This window comes from Thermobia domestica, chromosome 13 (genome assembly GCF_964235325.1).
Source record: "Thermobia domestica chromosome 13, izTheDome1.hap1.1, whole genome shotgun sequence".
Taxonomy (NCBI): domain Eukaryota; kingdom Metazoa; phylum Arthropoda; class Insecta; order Zygentoma; family Lepismatidae; genus Thermobia; species Thermobia domestica.
Window position 1 is genome coordinate 49,011,257 of NC_137466.1, and position 25,013 is coordinate 49,036,269.

The 25,013-nt window shown below is 33.4% G+C and overlaps 1 protein-coding gene across 1 annotated transcript in view; it reads right to left on the reverse strand.

The window, feature by feature from the left end:
• Positions 1–288: 288 nt before the first annotated feature.
• Positions 289–25,013, reverse strand: part of LOC145668132 (proclotting enzyme-like) — a 111,048-nt gene continuing 86,323 nt past the window's right edge. Inside the window, exons 6-9 of the mRNA XM_081735697.1 lie at positions 19,872–20,040; positions 13,021–13,265; positions 9,181–9,341; positions 289–610 (exon numbers count right to left, since the gene is read on the reverse strand). Of these exons, the coding sequence (XP_081591823.1) occupies positions 449–610; positions 9,181–9,341; positions 13,021–13,265; positions 19,872–20,040 (737 nt within the window). The 3' untranslated portion in view covers positions 289–448. The remainder of the gene's footprint in view (positions 611–9,180; positions 9,342–13,020; positions 13,266–19,871; positions 20,041–25,013) is intronic.

Sequence of the window (25,013 nt, forward strand, 5' to 3'; positions counted from 1 at the left end):
TCGCTGACGTACTTGACAACTTGTTTCCATACAACACAGCTCCTCCCTTGGTAAGTCCGTTCCATTTTTATTCCTTGATGTTTCTATTCTTTTTCTCTCTGTTTTTAACCTCCGTGACCAAGACTTCAGGGGAGAGTCGAAAGCTTGGAAGCTTAAAGGAAATTCAGGAATTACAAAAATCTGTAAGTACAATGATAGTTTTCAGTTGAGTTCCAGACTTTGAAGTATACCACATATTCTCATTATATGTTTCACGAATTTTAACAGTAAAAATTAAAACAATGCGTAGAAAAATTGAAAAACAAAATATTTATTCTGTAATCTGATAGTTATAAATGTACAAGTATAAAAAAACAAGAGCACTTGAAAACAAAGATACAATAGATTTTCCTGACATTCTAAATTGAGTTGAGAGTGCTGACTGAGTCTTTAATTTTCATATTGTTAATCAAAAGACGGCATTTTGTACTATCCAATCGAGATATTTGTTGACGCGTGTATAAACTCCTGGATATCCCGCTTCTGCACAACGTATTCCCCAAGAAACAACACCGATGACCACCCATCTACCACTGGATAACTGGTACAACAAAGGTCCGCCGGAATCTCCCTAAAAATAGTAGTAAAAAATAACGTTATTGTAAACTAAATTTTCCATAATTTTATTTGTATTTTATGAATTTGTTAGTTAACTGTCAATTTGAAGAGATTAACGTAATCCAAATAAGTCTTTGTAAAATAAGTCCTTGAGAAAGTTATAGGTTAAAAGAGAAAAAGAAGATGGAATTCATAGAACGCCAAACTTCATACAATTGACGCGTCACCGGATATCGTGCAAATAATTAAATCAAATTACTTCAGATAGGCAGAATATATAATTTGGATGGGAAATGTGTGCAGGGTGTACAGAATATTAGTTGAAAAGCGAAATGAATAATAACATTTATTGAATGGTTTGTCACATAATAAGATCTACTGAAATATTCATGTTTCTGCAGCAATTATTTTCTGATTTTTTTAACTATTTGGTTTAGGAATTAATTCGTGCGGGTGGACAAGAGATGGCGCAACGAACGGAGCGTCCCACACTTCCTTGTATCCACACATGTGTTGCAAACCCCTGTCATCGCGTATCGTTCGTAGTATAGGGCAGTGGATTAAAGCGTCAACAACACCAGTTTGTAGTTAAGTGAACATGGCGCAATTTGTGCCTGATAAAGTGTTTTTGCGGGGTGTCCTGCTGCATTACTTTAACATGCAGAAAAGTGCGACTGAAAGTCATCGTATTTTGGTGGAAGTGTATGGTGACCATGCTCTAGCTGAGCGAATGTGTCAGAAGTGGTTTGCACGGTTTAGAAGTGGTGATTTCGGCTTGGCAGACCAAGAGCGAGCTGGACAGCCAAAAAAATTTCAAGACGAAGAATTGACAGCATTGCTCGGGCAGGATTCGTGTCAAACGCAGGAACAACTTGCAGCAGCATTAGGCGTTGATCAAACAACAGTCTCCAAACGCTTGAAAGCCATGGGAATGATTCAAAAGATGTCACATTGGGTTCCACATGAATTGAAAGACAGAGACGTTGAAAGACGAAAAACCATTTGCGAATTGCTGCTTGAACGACAGAGCAGAAAGGGGTTTCTGCATCGAATTATTACGGGTGATGAGAAGTGGATCCATTACGAGAACTCTAAACGAAAAAAGGCCTGGGTGAAACCAGGTGAACCAGGTCCATCACAACCAAAACGAGATTTTCACTGTGCAAAGGTTATGCTGTGCATATGGTGCGATATGAAAGGTGTGGTGTACTATGAGCTGCTGCAACCGGGTGAAACTATGAATGGAGAACGTTATCGACGACAATTAATGCGTTTGAAGCAAGCTCTGGCCAGAACACGACCAGAATGGGAGAACAGACATGATAAACTTATTGTTCAACATGATAACGCTCGCCCACATGTCGCAAAACCGGTCAAAACCTATTTAGAAAATGTCGGATGGGAAGTTTTACCCCACCCGCCGTATTCACCAGACGTTGCTCCTTCGGACTACTACTTGTTCGATTGCATGAACAACGATTTGATTGGACAGTGGTTTACTTCTTCAGAAGATATCGAAACATGGGTCTCTGACTGGATCGCTTCCAAGGATGAGGACTTCTTTCGCCACGGAATCCGTACATTGCCTGACAGATGGGCGAAAGTGGTGGCTAGCGATGGACAATATTTTTCTTAAGGTATTTATGTATTTTGTGTTTGTACTACAGCTTCAATGTGTGCGTACCAACCGCACGAATTAATTCCTAGACCAAATATATTTAGTTAGGTAATTGAATGTGTATTAGCTTTGTTAAAATATTAAATACGATAAATTATTCATATGAAAACAAGCACTGTAAATAAACATTTGCATTTATCATTTGCTAAGCTGATGATATGAAGAAACGGCAAGAAAGTATTCCTTAGGGAAAAAAGGATTAAATGTTCTTTCAATAAATAAAACATCATTATGTTGGTAAGTGAATTAAAAAATATATAATACATACGGATATGAAAGTGTTGTTGTTATGAGTATAGTTTGTAGTTCTTGATCACATATAGAAATTGTTGCTAAGAGTGAAGAGAAATTGTTGCTAAGAGTGTTACTAAGAGTGAAGTTTCTTGAATATATTTCAGATCAACAAGGATCTATTATGGTCGGTATTTTGTACAATCCGCGGCAAAAAACCTGCAACATGAGCATATAAGTTTATTGTGAAATGACGAAGTGTTTTGCTCCAAAATAAGTGTGCACGGGAGGAGGCCGAGGTTTATCCTGGCTTGATTCGTTCCACTTAAAAGTTATGTTGATTGCCTGTGCTGTTAGGCGTAGTTTCACAATAAACTTACATCCTCATGTTGCAGGTTTTTTGCTGCGGATTGTACAAGAGTTGATAGAGATGTCATATACCTAGGTAAGAAGTAATGTAAGCAAAGAGGTACACGTAATACACTAGTGTAGTGATTGGATCAAATACTAATAAAGCAATTAATTAGATTGGTCGGCTACATATAGAAATATTGGAGGAAATAATTCTTAGTGGCGTACACAGAGGTTGGTTTTCGGGTTTTGAACCCTCCCCCCTTGAGCAATACATTATGCAAAAATGAGAATTTACCGTATTAATATATGCACACAAACAACGAAATTATATGAACTTCAGAGCATGAACTCTCCCCCCCTGATGAATTTCTGAGTATGCCACTGCTTCCTTAAACAGAGATAGAGAAATAGACAGATAGATGAAATCAACTTATCTGCACAAGCCAGATAGTATAGTGTCCCCTTAAATAAATGTTTTAAAACTTAACAGCTTTAATATCTTCTTCCTCTTAATAAAGGTAAAAACATATACAAAGACATAAATGGTGACAACATATCTAGTTACATTCACTTATTAAATAATACGTACCATATGAGCTGTCGATATTTTAATAGATTAGCAACGTATATTAATTGTATTGATAGTGTAAAGTATAATAAATATACGAAGAAATGTAAAACAGGAGTATTTGATCTACTTGTAAGGGAAATATACATTTCGATTACATACTCATGATCGAAGTGAGATGGCATATGCAAGTATTTCTACTGTTTTGATTTGTATAATGACACACAAGAATTAAACCACAGAACCTTTATTGTTAACCATAATTTTGTGCAAGTCAGGTGCAAGTGCAATATCGATCACAGAATACAAACTTCTACTACTCACAGCACTGTTGCCATAACATGTATTTTGAAAAACCCAACTTACAATACCAACATATCCCCTCCTCAATGTTGCAATTTTGATTTTAACACAAATTCAACATTGTACAAAACTGTTTTATTTTTACGCCTTGGAGTGGTTTTGTTAACATATCAGCTATCATTACATCAGTTGGACAATATTGAAATTTTACCTCTTTTTTACATTCCAAATCACGAATAAAATGAAATTTTATCTCTATGTGCTTGGTTCTGGGATTTATTTTGTCACTACTTATTAGTTTTAGACAGCTTTGATTATCCTCATTAATTACAATTGGTTCACAAAAGCTTTCATGCAAATCACTCAACAGATTTTTAAGCCATTTTGCCTCCTGACAAGCTTCAGACATTGCAACATATTCTGCTTCAGTAGATGACAAGGTAACACATGACTGTTTACGACTTGCCCAACTAATAATACCTCCAGCATATTTAAAAATATAACCACTGTTTGATTTTCTGTCAGTTAAATCGCCTGCCCAATTTGCATCTACAAACCCTATTAGTTTGCTGTTACATTCTTTCTTATTACTCAACTGCAATTTGTAACATTTGGTCCCTTTCAAATACCTGAGAGTTCTTTTTACTTCAACCCAATCTTGTTGAGAAGGATTATTAGTTTTTCTACTTAATATGGAAACACTGGCAGCAATATCTGGCCTACTATTATTGCTTATATACAGTAATGCGCCAATAGCCTTTTGATACAAACTTGCATCAACTTTACTTAATGATTCTACACATGAGACATTTCTAATGTAACCAAGATCTAATGGAAATTTTGACGTTTTTGCATCTTCTAGCCTAAATCTTTTTAACACTTTATCGATGTAACTTTCTTGTGAAATCACAAAATATCCATCAACACTTCTGCTGATTTCGAGCCCTAAGTACCTGCTCAAATCGCCAAGACAATGAATCTGAAACTCTTTTGCAAGCAACTGCTGTGTTTCATCAATAATCCTATTATCGGTACAAGCTATAACTACATCATCAACATATATTAATACATACACATGAGTATTATTTACTTCCTTAGAATATAAACAAGGATCTGACTTTCCCCTCCTGAACCCATTATTTACAAGGAAATTATTAATCTTTTTATTCCAAGATCGAGCAGCCTGTTTAAGACCATATATGCTCTTCTTCAACTTACATACAAGGTTTTCTTTACCTGGTTGCTCAAAACCTTCAGGTTGTTTCATGTAAATTTCTTCTTGTAAGTCCCCATACAAAAAAGCTGTCTTTATGTCATAATGTTTCACTTCCATATTTCTTTTTCTTGCTACAGTAAGTAACACACGCAAAGTGGTTTGTTTAACAACCGGTGCAAAAACCTCATCATAGTCTTCCCCCAAGACTTGATAAAACCCCTGCGCAACAAGTCTAGCCTTATACTGTGAGCCTTTGCCGTCAGTATTTTCTTTTATTTTATAAACCCATTTGCTACCTAGTGCTGTCTTTCCTTCTGGTAATTTCACCAAATCCCAAGTTTGATTTCTGTGCATAGAACTAATCTCTTCTTTCATTGCCATCTTCCAGTTTTCTTTGTCCGGTCTACTCATAGCTTCCTGAAAGTTTCTTGGTTCTTCTTGTGTCATTACCACCACCTTCTCTGCATACCTGGCAGGTAGTTTTCCTTTGGTTGAACGCGATGATCTTCTCACTGACTCTGCTTCTAAATTGTTACCGGTAAAAATTTCATCTTGAGCTCTTTCTCCATGGTAGCTACGGGTACTTTCTGAGGTTTCCAGAGTTTCACATGCTTCACCGTTATTTAAACTTAACGGTATAAGGTCATCATCTTCGTCTTGTAATACTGCATCCTCTTTGGGAAGATTTTGTGTGTCTAAGACAGTACGATCTTCACAGGTTGGTACTTCATGCGATACATTCTCAACAAACTGACAGTCCCTACTTATCACTACTTTGTTTGTAGTGACATCTAGTAGCCTGTACCCTTTTGTGTTTTCTTCATACCCAACTAAAATTAGTTTTCTTGCCTTGACATCTAACTTTGATCTTTGCTGATTAGGGATCATCGCATATGCAATGCATCCAAAAACCTTTATGTGTCCAAGATATGGTTTCTCGCCGTACCATTTTTCATATGGTGTCACCTTACACGCTCTAGTGGGAAGACGATTTTGAAGATAGTTTGCTGTTAGTACAGCTTCACCCCAAAATTTATTTTCTATGCCCGCATCAATTAGCATACACCGTGCCATTTCTGTAATGCTTCGATTCTTTCTTTACGCTACACCATTCTGTTCGGGAGTGTACGGTACCGTTTTTTGGTGAATTATGCCCTTCTGCGTAAGAAATGCCCGTAAACTAGTCGATGTATATTCGCCACCATTATCTGTACGTAGCACTTTTGGTCTCTTCTGAAAATAGTTTTCGGTGAATTGCACATATTCTTTCAACTTTTCTTCAACCTCATTTTTGTTTTTTAGTAAATAAATAACAGTATACCTACTACAATCATCAATAAATGTTAAAATATACCTGTTTCCCCTTGGAGTTGGTGTTTGCATAGGCCCACAAACATCAGAATGTACCAAATCTAAAATTTCTTTGGCCCTATAGCTGCTTTCCGAAAATGGCTTTCTTGTCATTTTCCCTTGTACACAAACATCACATATCTTTTTAGTATCACATTGCTTTAATAATACCCCACAAACTAAGTCATCTTTAACCATGTTTTCAAGTACCTTTGGACTTCTGTGTCCTAACCTACTATGCCACACATGAATACAATTGTTTATTTCTCCTTGAGTAACCTTTAAAGCTTGTGTATCATTACTGTACTCTTGTTTACAAACATCTAGTTTGTACAAAGAACCGTTTTCTGTAGCACTAGCGATCATGCTGCCATTTTTCTTAATATGACATTTATTCCCCGAAAAATATATATCAAAACCTTTTTTTGTTAGTTGATTCACAGATAAGAGACTACCATCTAATTCTGACACATACAAAACATCCTTTACTACAACATTACATTTTCCATTTTTAGCAACTTTATTTTTACACAGTAAAACACCTTCCCCAATACCCTTGGCTACTAACATTCGACCGTCTGCCAAATAAATTTTACTTTCTGCATTATAGTTTAATGTTTTGAAAAATTGTTTATCATTTGTCATGTGACAAGTAGCAGCAGAATCTACATACCATTCACCTACATTTACTTCCCTTGCACTAGCCTTAAAACATACATATGCATCTTCGCCTTCTTGTGTTTCTTGTGAACAATGCGTTTCTACAATCACTTCACTAGCACTTTGCACTTTGTTTGCCCTTGAAAAATTTTTCTTTTTACTACCGGTAGCTTTAAATTTTGCACAATCACGTTTGAAATGACCTGGTTTTTTACACCAGAAACACACACTTTTCTCTTCTTTTCCTTGCACTTTCTTCTTTGAGTCCACCTTCATGGCACTTTCTTCATTCCTATTGTGACCTTGCACTTCCTTTCGTCTCTTGTACTCGTCTATGAGCTTTCCTTTGACTAATTCTAGTGTTAGCTCGTTCTCTGGACGTGTTTCCAATGCTGTTATCAAAGTTTCATAGCTGTCCGGTAAACTGCATAATAGCATCGCCACTACCAAATGATCGGCCAATGTCTCTCCTAGTCCGGTAAGCTGATCCACGATGTTTAACATACTATTAATATGTTTTTCCATGTCACCATTTTCTTCTAGCTGCATACGACACAGTCTTTTCAGCAGAAACACCTTGTTTGTCAAAGTCGACTTTTCATGATATGACTTTAAGGCTTCCCAGTAGTCCCTTGCACTTTCCTGTCGCCGTAAATGAACTAACTGATTATCTTCAACTAGCAGTCCGATCGTTGCCCTAGCTTTCCCATCCTTCTTGCACCATTCTGCATCACGAGATTCCGGTTTTGGCTTTTGTACGACATCCCACAGTTCTTCTTTCATGAGAAGCAACTGCATTTTATATTTCCAAACACTGTAATTGCTATTGTTTAACTTTTGAAACAAAATTTTTGCTGTGTCCGCCATCTCGTACAAGTTTTGCGCCAATGAGAAAAAAAAAAAAAAACGATCGATCCTAATGACTGCGAGACATCAAAATCACAAATACAATTTTAACAGTTTTAAACCACTTCATTTACATTTTTCTCGTCTTCACCGACATTTCACTGGGTTTAAATACTTATCTCTCTGGGGCCCATAACCACTGTTTTGATTTGTATAATGACACACAAGAATTAAACCACAGAACCTTTATTGTTAACCATAATTTTGTGCAAGTCAGGTGCAAGTGCAATATCGATCACAGAATACAAACTTCTACTACTCACAGCACTGTTGCCATAACATGTATTTTGAAAAACCCAACTTACAATACCAACATCTACAGGCTCTACTTTTTAATACTCGACGTATTTTGTTAGTAGAAGTAGCACATTGATACTAAATATCATGATAATGATTTCGCGTCAAATTTTGGATTGCAGAAAGCGTGCATATTCTTAACGATGTAAAAGTACCCCCTCCCTCAATTTGGGACAGTCCAATGAGCCCTACAAGTAGTATGCATACAATACGCCGCACTTGGTTGACTTTAAAACGTAAAGGAAGTAATGTACTCAGCGCCACGCCCTAGTCGCGTTCATTCCCTGACCTGCACTGGAACAAGGGTAAAACGAGAAATAGTAAATCCTACCCCCACTAGAAATCTATTTCGGTACGTGTGATTGATAGACCTTACCAACTACGTCATCATGATCCTTCTTCAATAATGTACTTCGGTAAAGTTATTAAGATATCTCTCCTGTTATTTTTTCACTTGAAATATTGGGAGTACTGACGTAAAACACAAAAGGTGAACTCTTACAATACGGTTACAGATGTAGCAACTGACATATCCTTTTATCAGATTAATTATCACTATTTATAAAATGGGATAATAAAAGTTTAAATAAACCAATACACTCTGTTCCATTGAGAGGAACGTTGGAAACTTGGTATTCAACACTTCTTGTATGCTTTGCTTAGAATCAGTGTAAGTTTTGACTGTCTTGAAAGCCATAATGTTTCAGTTATAGATCAGTGGTAGCTTAAAGGCAAGAATGTGAATTTGATTAAAGGTCACACTAGTGAGTTTAATGATGGATCCAAGTACATCACTTTTCCACAAACATACCTCATTTTTTGTCATTAATTTGGAATCGAATTTTTCATCGACTTAATTAGCCCAATTAGTCTAAAATATAAAGCTGTTATCCCTAAAGTTCCTTCTGTAGATCTTCAAAATTAAGTTGATTGCAATATCATTATGCACAATACAAAAGAGAGTGTACATGGAACAATATAAATTAAAATAATAAATAAATGAAATAAATAATTATTTACCTGACAAGAATCTTGACCACCTGTTTTACTTCCAGCGCACAAATTGGTCTCCAAAATGGGTTGTGTATATGCTGCTACACAATCTTTTTGATTCCATACAGGAACAACTACTTCCATTAAAACAGAACTACTAGGGCCACCATAATAAATTGTTCCCCAACCTATAAATTAAATATGAACATTAAAATTATTAAATATTTTTACTGATTTTTTTCTTATATACAAACATGGGAAAGTTTACATATTCATTTCGATAATATTGCTAGACATTTTATGCGTATGATAAAAATATCTTGACTCACGAGTGTCCCTTACTTAATGTAACTCGCATTATGAGAGGAAGTATTTGTTACACATACTGTATAAGCAGTGTGTAATTGTGTGCTATACAAGTTTTCGTGTGTTTCCGGTGAATTTCGGGAGCCTTCAGTTCCGACACGACCCGAATTCATTCGTGTTGTCTCGTGGTGTTGAACAAAAAGGCGCCATTTGTTAGTATGAAGTTAGGAGATATAGTTTTTTGTGGTTGTGGTTAAAAACGTGGACTTATGCTGGGAGAGGATGCATCGGGTACAAGACATGTATGTGAAAATACAATAAAGCCTGGGTACAGGACTTCATCTTTTCAAAATAAGTCACGTGTAAGCGAATTTCTCAAGAAGAAAGAAGATCGGTACAAACCACATCTACATTGGAGCAGTTTTACAGGAGACAATACTGCTAGTATTAGTGGACGTATTTATGCAGATAAAATTCACAAATCCAGTACTTGCAGTATGAACAAGGTAAGAAATTGTTTTTCCGAATCATTACTAGAACATTACATTGGCACCGTAGGCGTGTTTTATAATACTCGCTAATTTAAGATGAGAAGCATTGAACAGTCGTGAACGAACATGTGTCTTAAGTATTACGTTGTTAATGTTGAACAGTTAACCCAGAACTACAGTGACATATTTCTAACAGTATTTGTTAAATATTCACCAACTTGTGAACAAATATTCGATTAGTGAGAATGATCAAACTTGTATGTAAGAACGTTTAATTACCTATGTGTAGATATGTGTCATGAGTTTTGTCCTCATATGAGATTCGACGAGCTATTTGAGTCTTGAAAGCTAGATGTATTTAATGCTTTCAGTATGTTAGCGTTCTAAATAACGATGAAGATATATATAGCCGGTGTAAATCCACGTTTTGTTTATTTTTAAGCGTTTTAAACAATTATGAAGTTACAGTATATATGGTAAGTACAGTGTGCAAGGGAATCAAGTCCATTTATATCGAGATATTGTAAATAACTCTTGTAATGTGAAATACATTATTAACTTTTCAATGTAGTTAAATGCACCGTAAAAACTTTGTCTATTTTTTTTCACATTTCGGTAATCCCCTTGGGCTCTGAACTCCTAATATGGCGAGTGAAAATTTACAATTTGTTTATTTTTAACTGTTCAAAACATTTATATCACTTTCAAAGTTCTGTAGTACATATCTTAAAGGCTCTTGCAATTTTGTTTCCAAGGTGAAGTGTTTTAAGCACTGAGAAGTTTTATACCATTTTATAAACTGTACATGTAATATGATATGCAGAATGATTAATAAATCAAATCTAAAGAATAGGTGTTTCTTTAAAGAAGCAGTAAAACAGGATTCAATTCCTAGTAAAACTGAATGTGGTTCTGATACAACGTTAAATTATAGATTTATATCTAACACAACATCAGTGTTGCAAAAAAGCTTCATCGTCAAACAAAGGAAGAAACAAATATTCTTTTTAAAGCAAATACGAAACTTCTACGAGGTCTGGCAATTAACTTTGTGAATTCATCACCATATATTACAAAGGGCAGGTTTATACAAGCAGTTTTGTACTTTTCCAAACGCCTATTATTTCAGTGTCTCACAGCAGTGTTTGCGTTATTACACCATATATACACACAGCATACACACACACACACAAACACACACACACACACACATATATATATATATATATATATATATATATATATATATATATATATATATATATATATACAGCATATATATGTATGTTAGGACAGGTGTACGACGAGAATGCCATGAAGACAACAACAATGTACAAATGGGTTAAATAATTTTCGGAGGGGAGGGAACAAGTGACTAATGAGCGTGGAACGGTCTGTAACTAGTCGTACAGACGAAAACATTGCCAAAATTCGTCAAATAGCACTTCAAATCCGTGACTAAATGTGGAATTCATAGTAGACAAAAGGAACATTGATAGAGAAACTGTGTGGAAAACTCTAACTAAAGGCCCGGGATGCGCAAAGTGTATGCCAAAATGATCCCAAAAGACCTCACCGATGAACAAAAGAAAAAGTGAGTGGAAGTGTGCACAGACTTGTTGGAGAGTAAGGACGAACTTTTGGGCCGATTAATCACAGGTTATGAAACCTGGGTCTTTGCGTATAATCCTCAAACAAAGCGACAAAGTGCCCAAAGAAAGACAGCTAACTCTGCACCACTTAAAAATCTCTGGCAATCAAAATCAGAAACCAAAACATGTTGATAACATTTTTGATATCCATGGGATCGTTTACCATGAAAATGAAATGAAATTTTTGATTACGTCCAAAGGTTATGCCGGCTAGGCTAAAGGAGACGGTAATGATGAGAAATGAATGAAATGGTGGAATGAAGAAAATGGGAGAACCCCGAGGAAACCCATACACACGGTGTTTGTCCACCACAAAGTTCACTTGGTAGGAACAGGGTCTGAACCCGGGACTCCATGCACCAGAGGTGAACACTCTACCACTGAGCCACCGTGGCCCCTTCGTTTACCATGAGTTTGTACCACGAGGTCAAATAGTTAACCAGGTGTATTATTTGGGAATGCTGCAAAGGTTGCGTGAGAAGGGAGACACAAACGACCAGAAACTCGGCTTCTCCATCATGACAATGCACTTGTCCATACGGCACTATCCATACGGCACTATCCATACGGGAGTGTTTCTGACCAGAAAACTAATGCCTGTGGTAGACCATTTCCCATACTCATCTGTTCTCACCCTAATGATCTTTTTCTTTACCCAAGAATCACAACAGTGTTGAAAAGAAAACATGTTGATGACATTAAGGCTAACACGACTGCAGCTCTGACAGCCATTTCAAAAATAGAGATCCAAAAATTCTTCTAGGCGCTGGCATCAGTGTATAGCTTTCCAATACTTTGAAGGTGATTACACCAGTAAGCAGCAATAAGGTATTAGCACACTTTACGGAACGTGTGCTAATACCATAATACCTTAAATTAAATCTATTTGCAGAACCTTAAATTTGTTTGCATTTGAAATTGCAATGTATTATGAAACTGTTATTTTCTTACATAGCATAAAGAACCTTGTGATTATGATTGCTTATTTTTAATTTTAATTTTTAATTAACATCTTGATTAATATGAATTTTAACTTTACCTTTACTTCATAAGTAATCTTCGATTGTAAAAATATTCCTTTTTCACTTGCATTACTTTGAAAGTGAATACGCTAATTCAAAATTAATATCCCCAACCTACCAATTTTGTAAAATAAGCATTCACTTACTACTACTACTACTTATTATTATTATTATCATTTTGCAAAAATATTGCATTTAGAATATAAATATAGCTAAATAATAGATAAAGCACTTATATAGCCTTAAATTTGGTGTGGGAAAGAAGGCAAATAAATGAATACGTAAGTAAAATAAACAGGAAAGAGCTTAGGGTATAATCATCTCGTGTCAAATTTATCTATAATACTGTTTATGTAGATCTTTACATATTATTATTGAGAAAGAATATATTCTTACCTGTAACGATTGCGGTTACATTTTCGAATAATTCTCCTTCCGGTGGTAGACAGACAGGCCAAATGTAAGTGTTAAACGAAGTAGGTTTCTCCAACTTCAATATGGCAATATCATTTTCATAAGTATGTCGATTATAACTTTTATGTTTCCGTATTTCCACAATTCGAAAGTCCTTCACCCGAGTTTCATCATAAGTACTAAAGTCATATTCTCCTAACCGAATATTAATATCTGCCACTTCAAAGCTGTTTCAAAAATAAAGAAACAAATTAGACATTGTCTTATATTTTTTAACCAAGTTTAAGCTACACACATTTCTGTTAATGGAAAATACAACAGAATGTAATTTGTTAAAACTTTCATTTCTTTTCGCACAAATACCAATATTTCCTTTTCCCTTCATTTTCTACAAAAAGAAGTACAGTAGAATTCCGAAAACTCGGTTTAACACGTACACTCATGTCCATAATGATTGTCGCATATATAAAACTGTCTTCTTGTAAGAATATAATTTGATAATGATTTTGCAGGGTATTTTTAATGCTGATACTCTCTGTATAATCGGGAAATGTATATTTGTGGTAAATTTCATAGCAAAAGAATTATAAATACGAAAATTAGAATGAGTAAAACAAAATGTTGCTAAATGGACAAGAAAGTTTTATTTTCGTTTTTTTATTCTTATTTACTGCTCTTTTGACATGAAATTTACCACATACATGTCTTTGCAGATTGTACACATACTAACAATGTAAGAAATACCGGACGAATTCGTTATCAAATTATACTTCTACAACAATATATTTATAGACATGCGACAATAATTTTGGACATGAGTTACCTAAGGATGGCCGAGTTTGTGAAAATGCCGGGTTGTCGGGAATGGGCTTAAAAAGAATGAGTGTTTCCTCAGAAAATACAGCATACATTGGTTGCTTCAGAATACAACAGAGAATAAACTACCCAAATACCCTTAAATAAACGTAGCTCACTTTATGAAGGCATAGAGCCTTTAGTATACATGAAAATGAAAATTAACGAATACACACTGCATAGTAATTTACCTGATAAGACAGACCTCAAAAAATACTTTATGAAAGCGAAAAGCTGTATATAATGAAAATTAAATAGCCGACTTTGCAAAAACTGGCTACTTTTTCTAAAGACATGTGTAATGTCCTGTTATTTTCCGCACTACAGAAGTTTTTCACCCTGCCAATATGTAGTCGAGTTATCAGGCATTCCGGGTTATCGAGTGCCGAGTTTTAGGGATTTTACTATATAAACAATAACAACAAAACAATAAAATAATAATAATGTTTCAAATGAAATTAAAGCTATAAAAAGTTATTTCAAAATGTATAAATCCATTATAATTATTTTTATTATTGCAAAAACTCTAAAAATGTTAATATTTTAGCTTAATACCTGGTTATAATGTTTTGAAATTCCTCTCAGATTTCAGTATATAACTTTGAGATAGTTGTAAAAATTAATATTCTTTATTAAAAGTAGAATCGAACTTGGTATTCTGGTTATTTTTATTTTTAATAAATAACAGGCCATATTTCAAGAGTACTGAGTGTTAAACAGGATTTTCTCAATCAGTAAAATATGTTTGTGTGATTTACAAGGGAAATTTTCGTCTACTTTTAAACCAACAGGAAAAAAGAAAGATTTTTTATTGTTGTTATGCAAAGAGAAGAAATTAAATTACTTCTTCCTCTCTTAGCTAGGAGAAAGAACTATTTTAATACAATTCTTTTCTAAAGATATATGAATATTATAACTTCTTAATTATTAAATTCAGTAAACTTAGTATATATATACCAAACGTGGGTAATTAAACAAAACGAGTTGATAATTGAAATTACTATTAATTTATATTTCAAATTATATCTAGTCTAATAAGTAATAATTTTGGAACTAATAATAATTAAAATTCATTAAATAATACAAATTTCATTTTCTTTCATAAACAAAAATTTTAGGAATGATCAAAAAATGGATCAAAAATTTGCGATCTTGGCCAGGAATTTTAGGAATGATCAAAAAATGCATCAAAAGATTGCAAACTTGCCCAATAATTGCTCGTAGTTTTTTTTTTTTTTAATCAGGGGCCACAAAATTTTTGAACGGTCCCTAAATCGAGTTTTTGTATTTTTTAAGGAATAAACATATCATACTGAGTTCAGTGATAGTTTGGGTTTGGCTACACTATATGTAGTTCTCCAGATATAATGCCTACAAGAAAATTTTTGACTAAAATATAATGGAGTTTTGATCCAATAAGAAGTTTTTACTGTCACAAACTTAAGGCTAACCAACCATGCTCTTATTACAATAGTAATATTCAAAAAACGTGAAAAATATTGTTATTATTGTAGGAGGAAGTAAAGATAGTAGTAGTGGTGGTGGTGTTGCTTCAAAATATAAGAAATCAAGATTAAAGTAAAATTAATTAGAATAGAACTAAGAATATGGACCTCACACTCACAGCGACGGGATGAAAGATCTACATGGTGTAGAAAGAATGTGCATGAGCCCAAGTGTTAAATATAACTACAATTGTAGCTCATTCCAGTTTAAATAATAAACAACTTATATTAAAAAATATAATTTTCTAATTTGTTCATGACATATCTCTGTATATACACTGATATTACATATCCTATACTTGAAATCTTCCGAATGTGTTCAAAATATATTATCAGTACGTTTTCTTTCTCAAATTGTTACAATACATTATATTCTGTTCAAACTTAAATGTAAGTGTCAGACAATAAAATGAGTGAATTGACAATGTGTATTTTTGAGATATTTATTCTCAGTACCTTGTAGTCTCTACCCAAAATGTAATAACTTGTTAATCGTAAAAATGTTAATCGTAAATAGTTTCAAAATCGTTAAGTCAGTAACAACTTATGTAAACTGTTGATTGTGCACAGACATTAATATAATAATATTTAAATGTGTTCATGTGTCGACAAAAATAAAAATTTTATATTAAAATTTGAACTTAATATGCTTATATTTTGAGTCACACATCATATGAAAATTATATACTTAATAAGACTTATATGTTTAGCTTAAGAATCACATAAACTGAAAAGTACAAACGGCATATTAAGACTTTTGATCATTAACGGATCGTCATCAGAGCATAAAATTAAAAAATGGAAAGGATTTGATTGATTTGGGATTTAGCGTCCCTTTCAGTAACGAGGCTATATGAGACAAGGACCTGCAGTTCAACGTGGAGTGGGATCCGAACCACATTAATTCCCACCAGGAATGGAACCTTTGATATATATATAAAACATATATATAGTGAACTAATATGTACAGTATATATATATATATATATATTAAAGGAAAAGCTATTATGGTTGAGTTTGTTAAGTAGATCAGATATAATATGTATATTCGATAGGTCTAACACTGAAACCTAACAATAACAATACCTTTCATACGTTTACTAATACTTCTGTGTCAGCTGGGTGAATTACCTAGAATCAACATTTTAATACCCATATATACATAATTTTTTTTAAAAAAACTTTTTATTTATGATTTTCTACATATGCATTTCAACAACTTTTATATTTAGTATTATGAAGATTTTACATGTATGTATTTTTCTTACTATAGCAGAAGAACAGTCCCGAAAGAACTTGAAATGTAGCATAGCTGATTTTGAAGAAAATGGCTACTGAGTACTGTTTTCGGCTGTTGAATAAATATTAAATATTAATTGCAAAGTGCTAAGAGTAAGGATCTTACACCTATAACGATAGGATGAAAGATCTACATGGTGTAGAAAGTATGTGCATAATTCCAAGTATTAAATATAACTGCCACAATCGTGCGCAATAATCTAGATACGAATGTTAGTGTTTTCAACGTGATTAATACTCAAGTTCTCCCCTCTCTCTCTCTCTCTCCCTCCCTCCCTCTTTCAATGTATATATGTATATCATGTAGTTGATACAAAGGAATCCCGATGGACATGGAAAATAAATTACTTACGAAAATATAGTAACAAGAGCATCATCAATCATATAATATTAAAGGTAATACAAGAGCTTTCGCAGAGTACTTCAACAGATATAGAAGGAAAAGAAACAGAAAAAAAAACAAAACAGAAAAGCAGCTGTGAAGCTGTCAGTTGGGTTTCATATTGCATTCTGGAAATTGTATAGGATTTTGAGTATCTATATTTAATTAATCACCACAATATGATTAAGATGAAATAGACAATGTTAACCCTTTCTTGGGCCACTTTCTTCTAGAAACGGTAGGACGATCCTCTTTTAGTTTCCGCTTATGAGTCATTTAGGTTGTTGGATTTAGCGTTAGTTTAAAGCATGGTCATCGATATTCGGAAGTAGAGAAAAGCACTGTTCCTCAAAGTTCGCTTGTCCCCCTAGGATCTGAATATTTTTTTTCTTGGATATCTGACAACGATACTCACATACCCGAATGTACATCTCAAAAGTTATTCTGAAATTGGTGTCAATGATTTACAGTAACATAATTTCATTATTAACAGCTACACTGGGACAAATAATTGGACATCTTGAGCTATACTTATACAAATGAAACACCTCGAGAGTTATGTGCAGTGGAAAAAAACATGTGTAGGTTTGCTGTCCATCTACCTAGTAGCAAAAACTGTTACTCATATACCATCGTTGTCGATACACTTAAAATGTTGTTTCAGAATGCACAATAAAAATTGGACTTAGACCAATAAAATACAATCAGTAAAAGTCAATGTTGTGAAGCTGATATTTGCTTTTATATTCTACACTGCTTCATGTTCATTGCCAATATAAAATATTTGAGTGCAGTACTGATGAAAGATGGATGAAAAATTGGAAAACTGCTTTCAGCAACTATTCAGATACTTACACGGTAGATGCAGAACAAGCTCAAAACAAAAAGAAACCATTGTTCGAGTGCAATTACCATTCATCTAGTGGAAAAGGTTTATGGCTGTACTAGCTCTAACGCTTCCCAGTGGAGTAAATAAAAGCATACTTGGTCTCCTTTCATCGGGAGAATCCTTCCCAGTGCCCGCGAAAATGGTTAAATTATCGAGAAGTCCTCGAAAAAGTTTGTTAAAACTTTTTTTTTCCTTTGTCAGACTCTGCATAATTGACAGATAAGGAGAAATACAAATGTGTTCAAATTATTAGACTCACGCTCGAAAAATGCAAAATTGATGTAGGAGTCCTAATTTCAGAGTTGTAGAACGCTTAAATTAATGGTTAAACCACCAATATAGGATCCTTCATTTGTTTACTGTACACTTGAAGTGGTGATATCATCGTTGAACAGCAGATCGTATTAGTGAGGAGGGGGGATTCTGAAAGTGATGTTTCAGTTGTAGATAGCTATTATGGTTTCCTTTCAACAAGTTATAGTCTGAAGTGTTGTGGTTGCTGTCGTAAGAAGTTAACGACATTCGAATGGGCCATTTTGAAACGATCGTGACGTGTTTCGTGCATCAATCTTTTATTCTGTGTAGTCCTGTAATTGCAGCATAATGGGAAAAGCAAAAGACTATTCTCCGCGTAAAATGGAAATTAACAAAATACTTCTGGTTGAAATAAGATATACGCGACAATACATTGCTAGTAGAATTGGGGTAGAATAAAAATGTGAGTAAAATCTCTGTTGAAATGAACAAGAGCCAAAATAGGGTTGGGAAATGGGGGCGAAAACCAAAGCTATCGCTAAGAGGTATCAGAAAACTAAAAAGATTGGCTCTGGGAAACAGAAGTGCAACTTCTAATAGACTTAAGCATAAAAATGGCTGAGTATGGTGCAGACATTTGACCTGAAAGTGTTCGAAGGATTCTTTGTGCCAAGGGAATAAAAGCACGCCGTCAAGAAAGAAAAAAAATATTAGAGTTTACTCCAATCATGGCAAAAAAGCCTAGAATATCGGACATGATGCCTAGAATATTGAACTGCTGACGATTGGAGAATAGTGTGTTTGAGTGATGAATCATGTATCTTTGTGTCTGATAAGTGTTCACAATATGTGCGAGGTTGACCTGGGAGGAATTCAAGTTGTAATGTCTTTAATAAACCGTGAAGCATCCTACTTCAGTCATGGTCTGGGGTATGATCTCTGTCTTCGGGCCTGGAAGACTGTATATAGTAGAGAGGACAATGAAGCACAACCAATACCTACAAGTGCTTCAAGAAGAACTGCTTTCCCAGACTGCACTCTGGTTTGATGACGTACAATTTATCTTTATGCATTTCGGGTCAAAGCTGTGACAAAATTCTTCGAGAACAATGAAATTAGTGTTCTTCCATGGCCAGGCATTAGTCCTGATATGAACCCGATTGAAAACTTTTGGAGCTTCATGAAAGAAAAGCTAGAGAAGAAGTACATTAGAACCAAACTTCAATTGATCAAGGAGATCAACAATTTGTGGTATCACGATGCTGGATTGAAATCAAAATGTGCTAAACTCGTACATAGGATGCCACAAAGGATAAAAGACTTAATAAAGAATAAGGGATTTCATAAGAAATATTAATCTTTGTGTGAGAGATAATTTTCTTGTAAGTATTCCATTTCATTTTTTGTTTTCAATTTGGATATACACACTTTATAGTAATTATATTTGATTGTTATGTACGCATGTTTTATTGATATTGAAAAGCATATGCCACACCCACTAGAAATTAGGACAGAGTTACAAAGTAGTAATTTGGACTAAGTTCAAACGTATTTTGTCACGAATATTGTAAGAAAAATAAAATATTCAGAAACTGAATATTAGTCTAATAATTTGAACACATCTGTATATATACATTAACTCACTTACTTATCAACACAATGAGCTGCTGTGAGAACATGTCTGTCTGTAATAAGAGCCCCACCACAATATTGCCTTTGTCCACTTCTTAATAGTGCTGCCATCCATGGCCATTGTTTTGGATCAGCCGGTCTTCCTCCAACGATACGTGTTGCAGATTTTGAATTTACGCCACATCCTGCAAAATTAAAGATTTTTGTACAATAAGAACCTAAACAATTCAATTTAAGCTATATACTTCTAGCTATAAGCTATAATTGTATATTTAAGCTATAAGCTATTTACAATTCAATTTAAGAGTCTTGAATATCATACATTTACTATTGTTTAGTTTGGTATTGCGAGCAACCAAATTAATGCTTAGATGCTTCAAAAAAGTATTGCCATTTTGAATTAATTAGTAATTGTAGGTTCCAAGAATTGCCAATACATAATATATTTAAAACTAAGCTTAACTCTATAGATCTATGCTAATAGCTGAGTCATTCACCTATAAATCTTGAACTAATATCTACAGCATTATTAGCATTTAAGGGGAGAAAAATCTCCGAAAATGAAATGTATTTACCAATCAATAGATCTTATTAAACTGAACAGAACAGAATGATATATATATATATATATATATATATATATATATATATATATATATATATATATATATATATATATATATATATAAATGTAAAACCTTATGCGTACTTTTCGAGAAAATTGACAAAATAAGTTTCGGGGTAAACCAAGGAATTGATGCTTTACGGGAATCATGCTATTTTTTGGTGTGTGCTTATTATTACAACGATAAAATCAAAAATGTAGTATTCTCACTCTGGTTCCTTATTTTTATAATGAATACGAGCCACTAAATAACACACCTATCATTCCGTGGTTTACTTCCATTTATTTATATATCTTGTTATCTGGTTGTCTTGCCAACCACGTATCCAAAAATCTCATTATTTAAAACATCTGAATAACTTTATACATTGACCATAAAATAATTTTAAAACATTTCTTTTTTCTTCTCCTGATAGTAAAAATCAGCCAGTCTAGTACAAAATTTGAAATGTCTTATGGCCCAAAAATTATAAATATACAATGTACTGTTGTATTATTGTGAAATATACTCTCATGAAGCTCTTCTTTAGGACAATAGCAAGACAACAGTACATTGTATGATTAAGGACAAATAGTCAAAAATTATCATTTAGCTCCTAAATTCTAATTTCTGTTTAAGTAAAATATTGTCCATGTATATAGATGAAATGAAATCTTTGAGTTTTACGTCCCACGCTTATGCCGGTTAGGCTAAAGGAGACGGTGATTATGAGAAATGAATGAAATGGTGGAGTGAAGAAAGTGGGAAGAAACGGGAGAACCCCGAGAAAACCCACGCACACGGTGTTTGTCCACCACAAAGTTCACTTGGCGGGAGCAGGGTTTGAACCCGGGACCTCATGCACCACCAGAGGTGAACGCTCTACCACTGAGCCACCGCGGCCCCTATATATATATAGGGGCCGCGGTGGCTCAGTGGTAGATTACATAGATATCAGTCGATAGATTACATCGTGCTAAACAAAATGAGATTCTTAAGGGTAAATTCTCATGTGTAATTTTCGAGATAATCGACTGTTCAAAATTAACTGTTTTTAATTTGCTGGAATAAATTGTTATTTATTTACATACTGTTCTATTTAGCAAATTACACTATAAACTTGCAAACTATATCTATTGTTTTTTTTTTCCTAATGGCCAACTCACATTATGCGTATACTATTTGTAAGTCATTTCTATATGGCATTATTCATGAGTACAACTATTTGTTCAACATTTCATCTATTGCAATAACAAGAAATTCCACATGATTTGTACACAAATTATAAATGAAATATCTAGTCTTCAAATCGTCGTGTCTGATCTAGAGACATGTTCTGTGTTAAAAAGATTAACAATTGGTCGTTTTCTCCTGTAATATCTTCATGCGTCGTCGCTATAAGTTTCACCAAGTTGTAGGGTTTAGAGTTTCTTTAGGTATTTTCTTAGTTGGTAAAAACTTTAGATTTCAACATTGTGCTTTGCTTTCGTGTACATATTTCTGTAACAAAACTTCAAGCAAAACGTGTACGACCATACGTAGGTAGAAAAGAAGAATAAAATTGAACAACCAAAAGGAAGGATAATTTTATTTGGTAAAGTTAACATTATTTTTTATGTTAAAAAAAACTAACGATAGCAAAATATAGTAATTTATTTGTTTTCATACGTTAAATTTTTAGTGACTTTATAGCTAGTTTTCTCACTCTAGAATACTTATAATGCCAATTTTGTATGCTTCATCTTAATAAGAAATATGCAATTTGACTTAAATTTGTATTTAGATCCTAAGCCAGCTGGTCAGCTACTAGGTACGGGACATACGGCTTAATGTATGAACCTGAACCACTACATTCAAATACAGAAACACTCACAACAAAGGAGAGATTCTTAGACATTCAATTTTCGGATAGTCCAAACATGATCAATTACAATATTAATAAAAATGTATTAATTATAGAAAAAGTTATCATTTTGTTCTGTCTTTAAATTATAAACTATAAAAACGTTTTAGTGCAAAGTACGGAAAAGGAGATAATAAGTGAACTAACAGCATTTTCGGTAGTCAAAGCACTCCTCTTTTGATTAAAAAAGATATACCTGGGAAAATTTTACGTAGCTTATATTGAAAGAATATGTTTAGAAGTAGTGATTGAGGAAAAAAGTTTTTAAAAATTTTATCTTTATCATGTCGGGTGCGGTTGCCGGGTGAGCCAGTCCACCCCTATATATATATGCAAAACTTTACATACTGGTATGGTTTACATATTTGCTAAGTAAAACAAAATCGTGACCTTTACACAGGATTGTGTATAAAAGTAGGCACGACATTACTTAAATGCAGATCTTTCTTGTGAAAAATATTCATTCACAAACTATTTTCTTTTACACATAAAATAGTACCCTGTTCAACCTCACATTATTGAAATACTAATTATTCTATATCTATAGGGATGTAAATTTGTAGTAATAGCGATGTTGTTAAAGATAGGTAATGGCATGTTACTGGTTTGAGATGTTTAGATGCATCTATTTTGATACGGTTTCATATAATGGTATTTAATAACTATGCACAAATCATGTGAGATCTGTTGTTATTGAAATAGATGAACTCTTGAAGAAATAGTTGTTCTCATGGGTTGTATCATATAGAAAAGATCATTAATTAATATTAAGAGTTATAAATGTCTGATTCAGCTTTTAGCTATAGAGTTACACTTAGTTCTTAAGATTTAAGAGATCTATATGTGTTTATCTATGACTATGTCTGGCTGCTCCAGACAATCTTGTATCATATTTTTGTTATTGATTTTTATAATATTGGGAGCAATCAAGCCAAAGTTTATATTTTCACTTAATTTCCAAATAGCTTCCATGTGCATACATTATCAATAATTCAACAGGACTTATACCGCAGAAATCTTAAAGGTAGATCTAAGATTACTACTAATAGCCTATTTCTAAGAAGTTTTCATAAATATCATCACAGAACACATAACAATGTTTAAAATGCTTTAAATAAAGTTTCTATGTGAACCACGGACGTTCCATAAGAGACGGTAAGTTTTATAGAGGTTAGCATATTATTGAAAATATTCTGTTTATTATATTAAAACTGTGAAAACTTACTTTCTTCGCATTTTTCGTAAATAAGTTAATATATTTAAAAAAATTAATTAACAAATTAACAAAACTCATGAAGAAAGAAAGATGCCTCCAGTTTTTTATAAGAAAAAGGTAGTGGTAATATCAAAGATAACAGGTGGTGAGAAAAGAAACAAAAACAGAACGATAAGTTTGCTGACGCTTACTTTAAAAATATTGACAACAGTATTCGATGGAAGAATGGAAGCCATGATAGAGGAAGTACTTATAAAACAAGTGGAACAAATCTCTGTTGACTCACTGCATACTCTTCACCAGTGATCAATTAACCATTTGCAAGGAGAAAACAACTTCTCATAACCAAGAGTACTTTAGAAATTCTCATTCATATACACAGTTACAAGTATATAATTTAACTTATTCACATATTTTCTTCTTTCTATTTACCGCAGACAAATTTGCAGTCTCTTCGTTAGAACTTTTTTATATGGTATATGTTTAAAATTATATGAATTTAAAAACATATAAATTATATTTTCAATAATTTCTAGAATTTTACATTCACTTGTTCGTTGAGAAAACAACGTTTATAAATTAATAGGGAAAAAGGATTTGAATAGTAACACACTTGTTTGTTGAGAAAACAACATTTATAAATTAATAGGGAAAAAGGAGTTGAATAGTAACACACTTGTTTGTTGAGAAAATAACGTTTATAAATTAACAGGGAAAAAGGAGTTGAATAGTAACACACTTGTTTGTTGAGAAAACAACGTTTATAAATTAATAGGGAAAAAGGATTTGAATAGTAACACACTTGTTTGTTGAGAAAACAACGTTTATAAATTAATAGGAAAAAAGGAGTTGAATAGTAACACGCTTGTTTGTTGAGAAAACAACGTTTATAAATTAATAGGAAAAAAGGAGTTGAATAGTAACACACTTGTTTGTTGAGAAAACAACGTTTATAAATTAATAGGGAAAAGGAGTTGAATAGTAACACACTTGTTTGTTGAGAAAACAACGTTTATAAATTAATAGGGAAAAAGAAGCTGAATAGTAACACATTGTTGCATAGTAATATGGGTATATATTGAAATGACATAAGAGGATATTGAACTCTAAGCTTGTAAATATTCTATGTTCCGAAACTTGGAGCCTTGCAATACTCTAAAGGTCACTCATGTATAGGCTTTCAACTGAATTCAATAGACTTCCACATTTCTACCCATTATAAATATCTTTACCTCTGTAAGAATTTTCCGATCCACATTGTGCAAAATTAAGTTGTAAATAATATGTAAATATTTGTTAATATGGTTCTTGATTTTCTGTTATTTTTGCTATTATCACTGTTAATTGTTTTCGTTAAATTTTTGTTATATGTTTCAGTGTAAATTGTCCAACATTATGTAACTGGAACTGCACATATAAATAAATAAATAAATA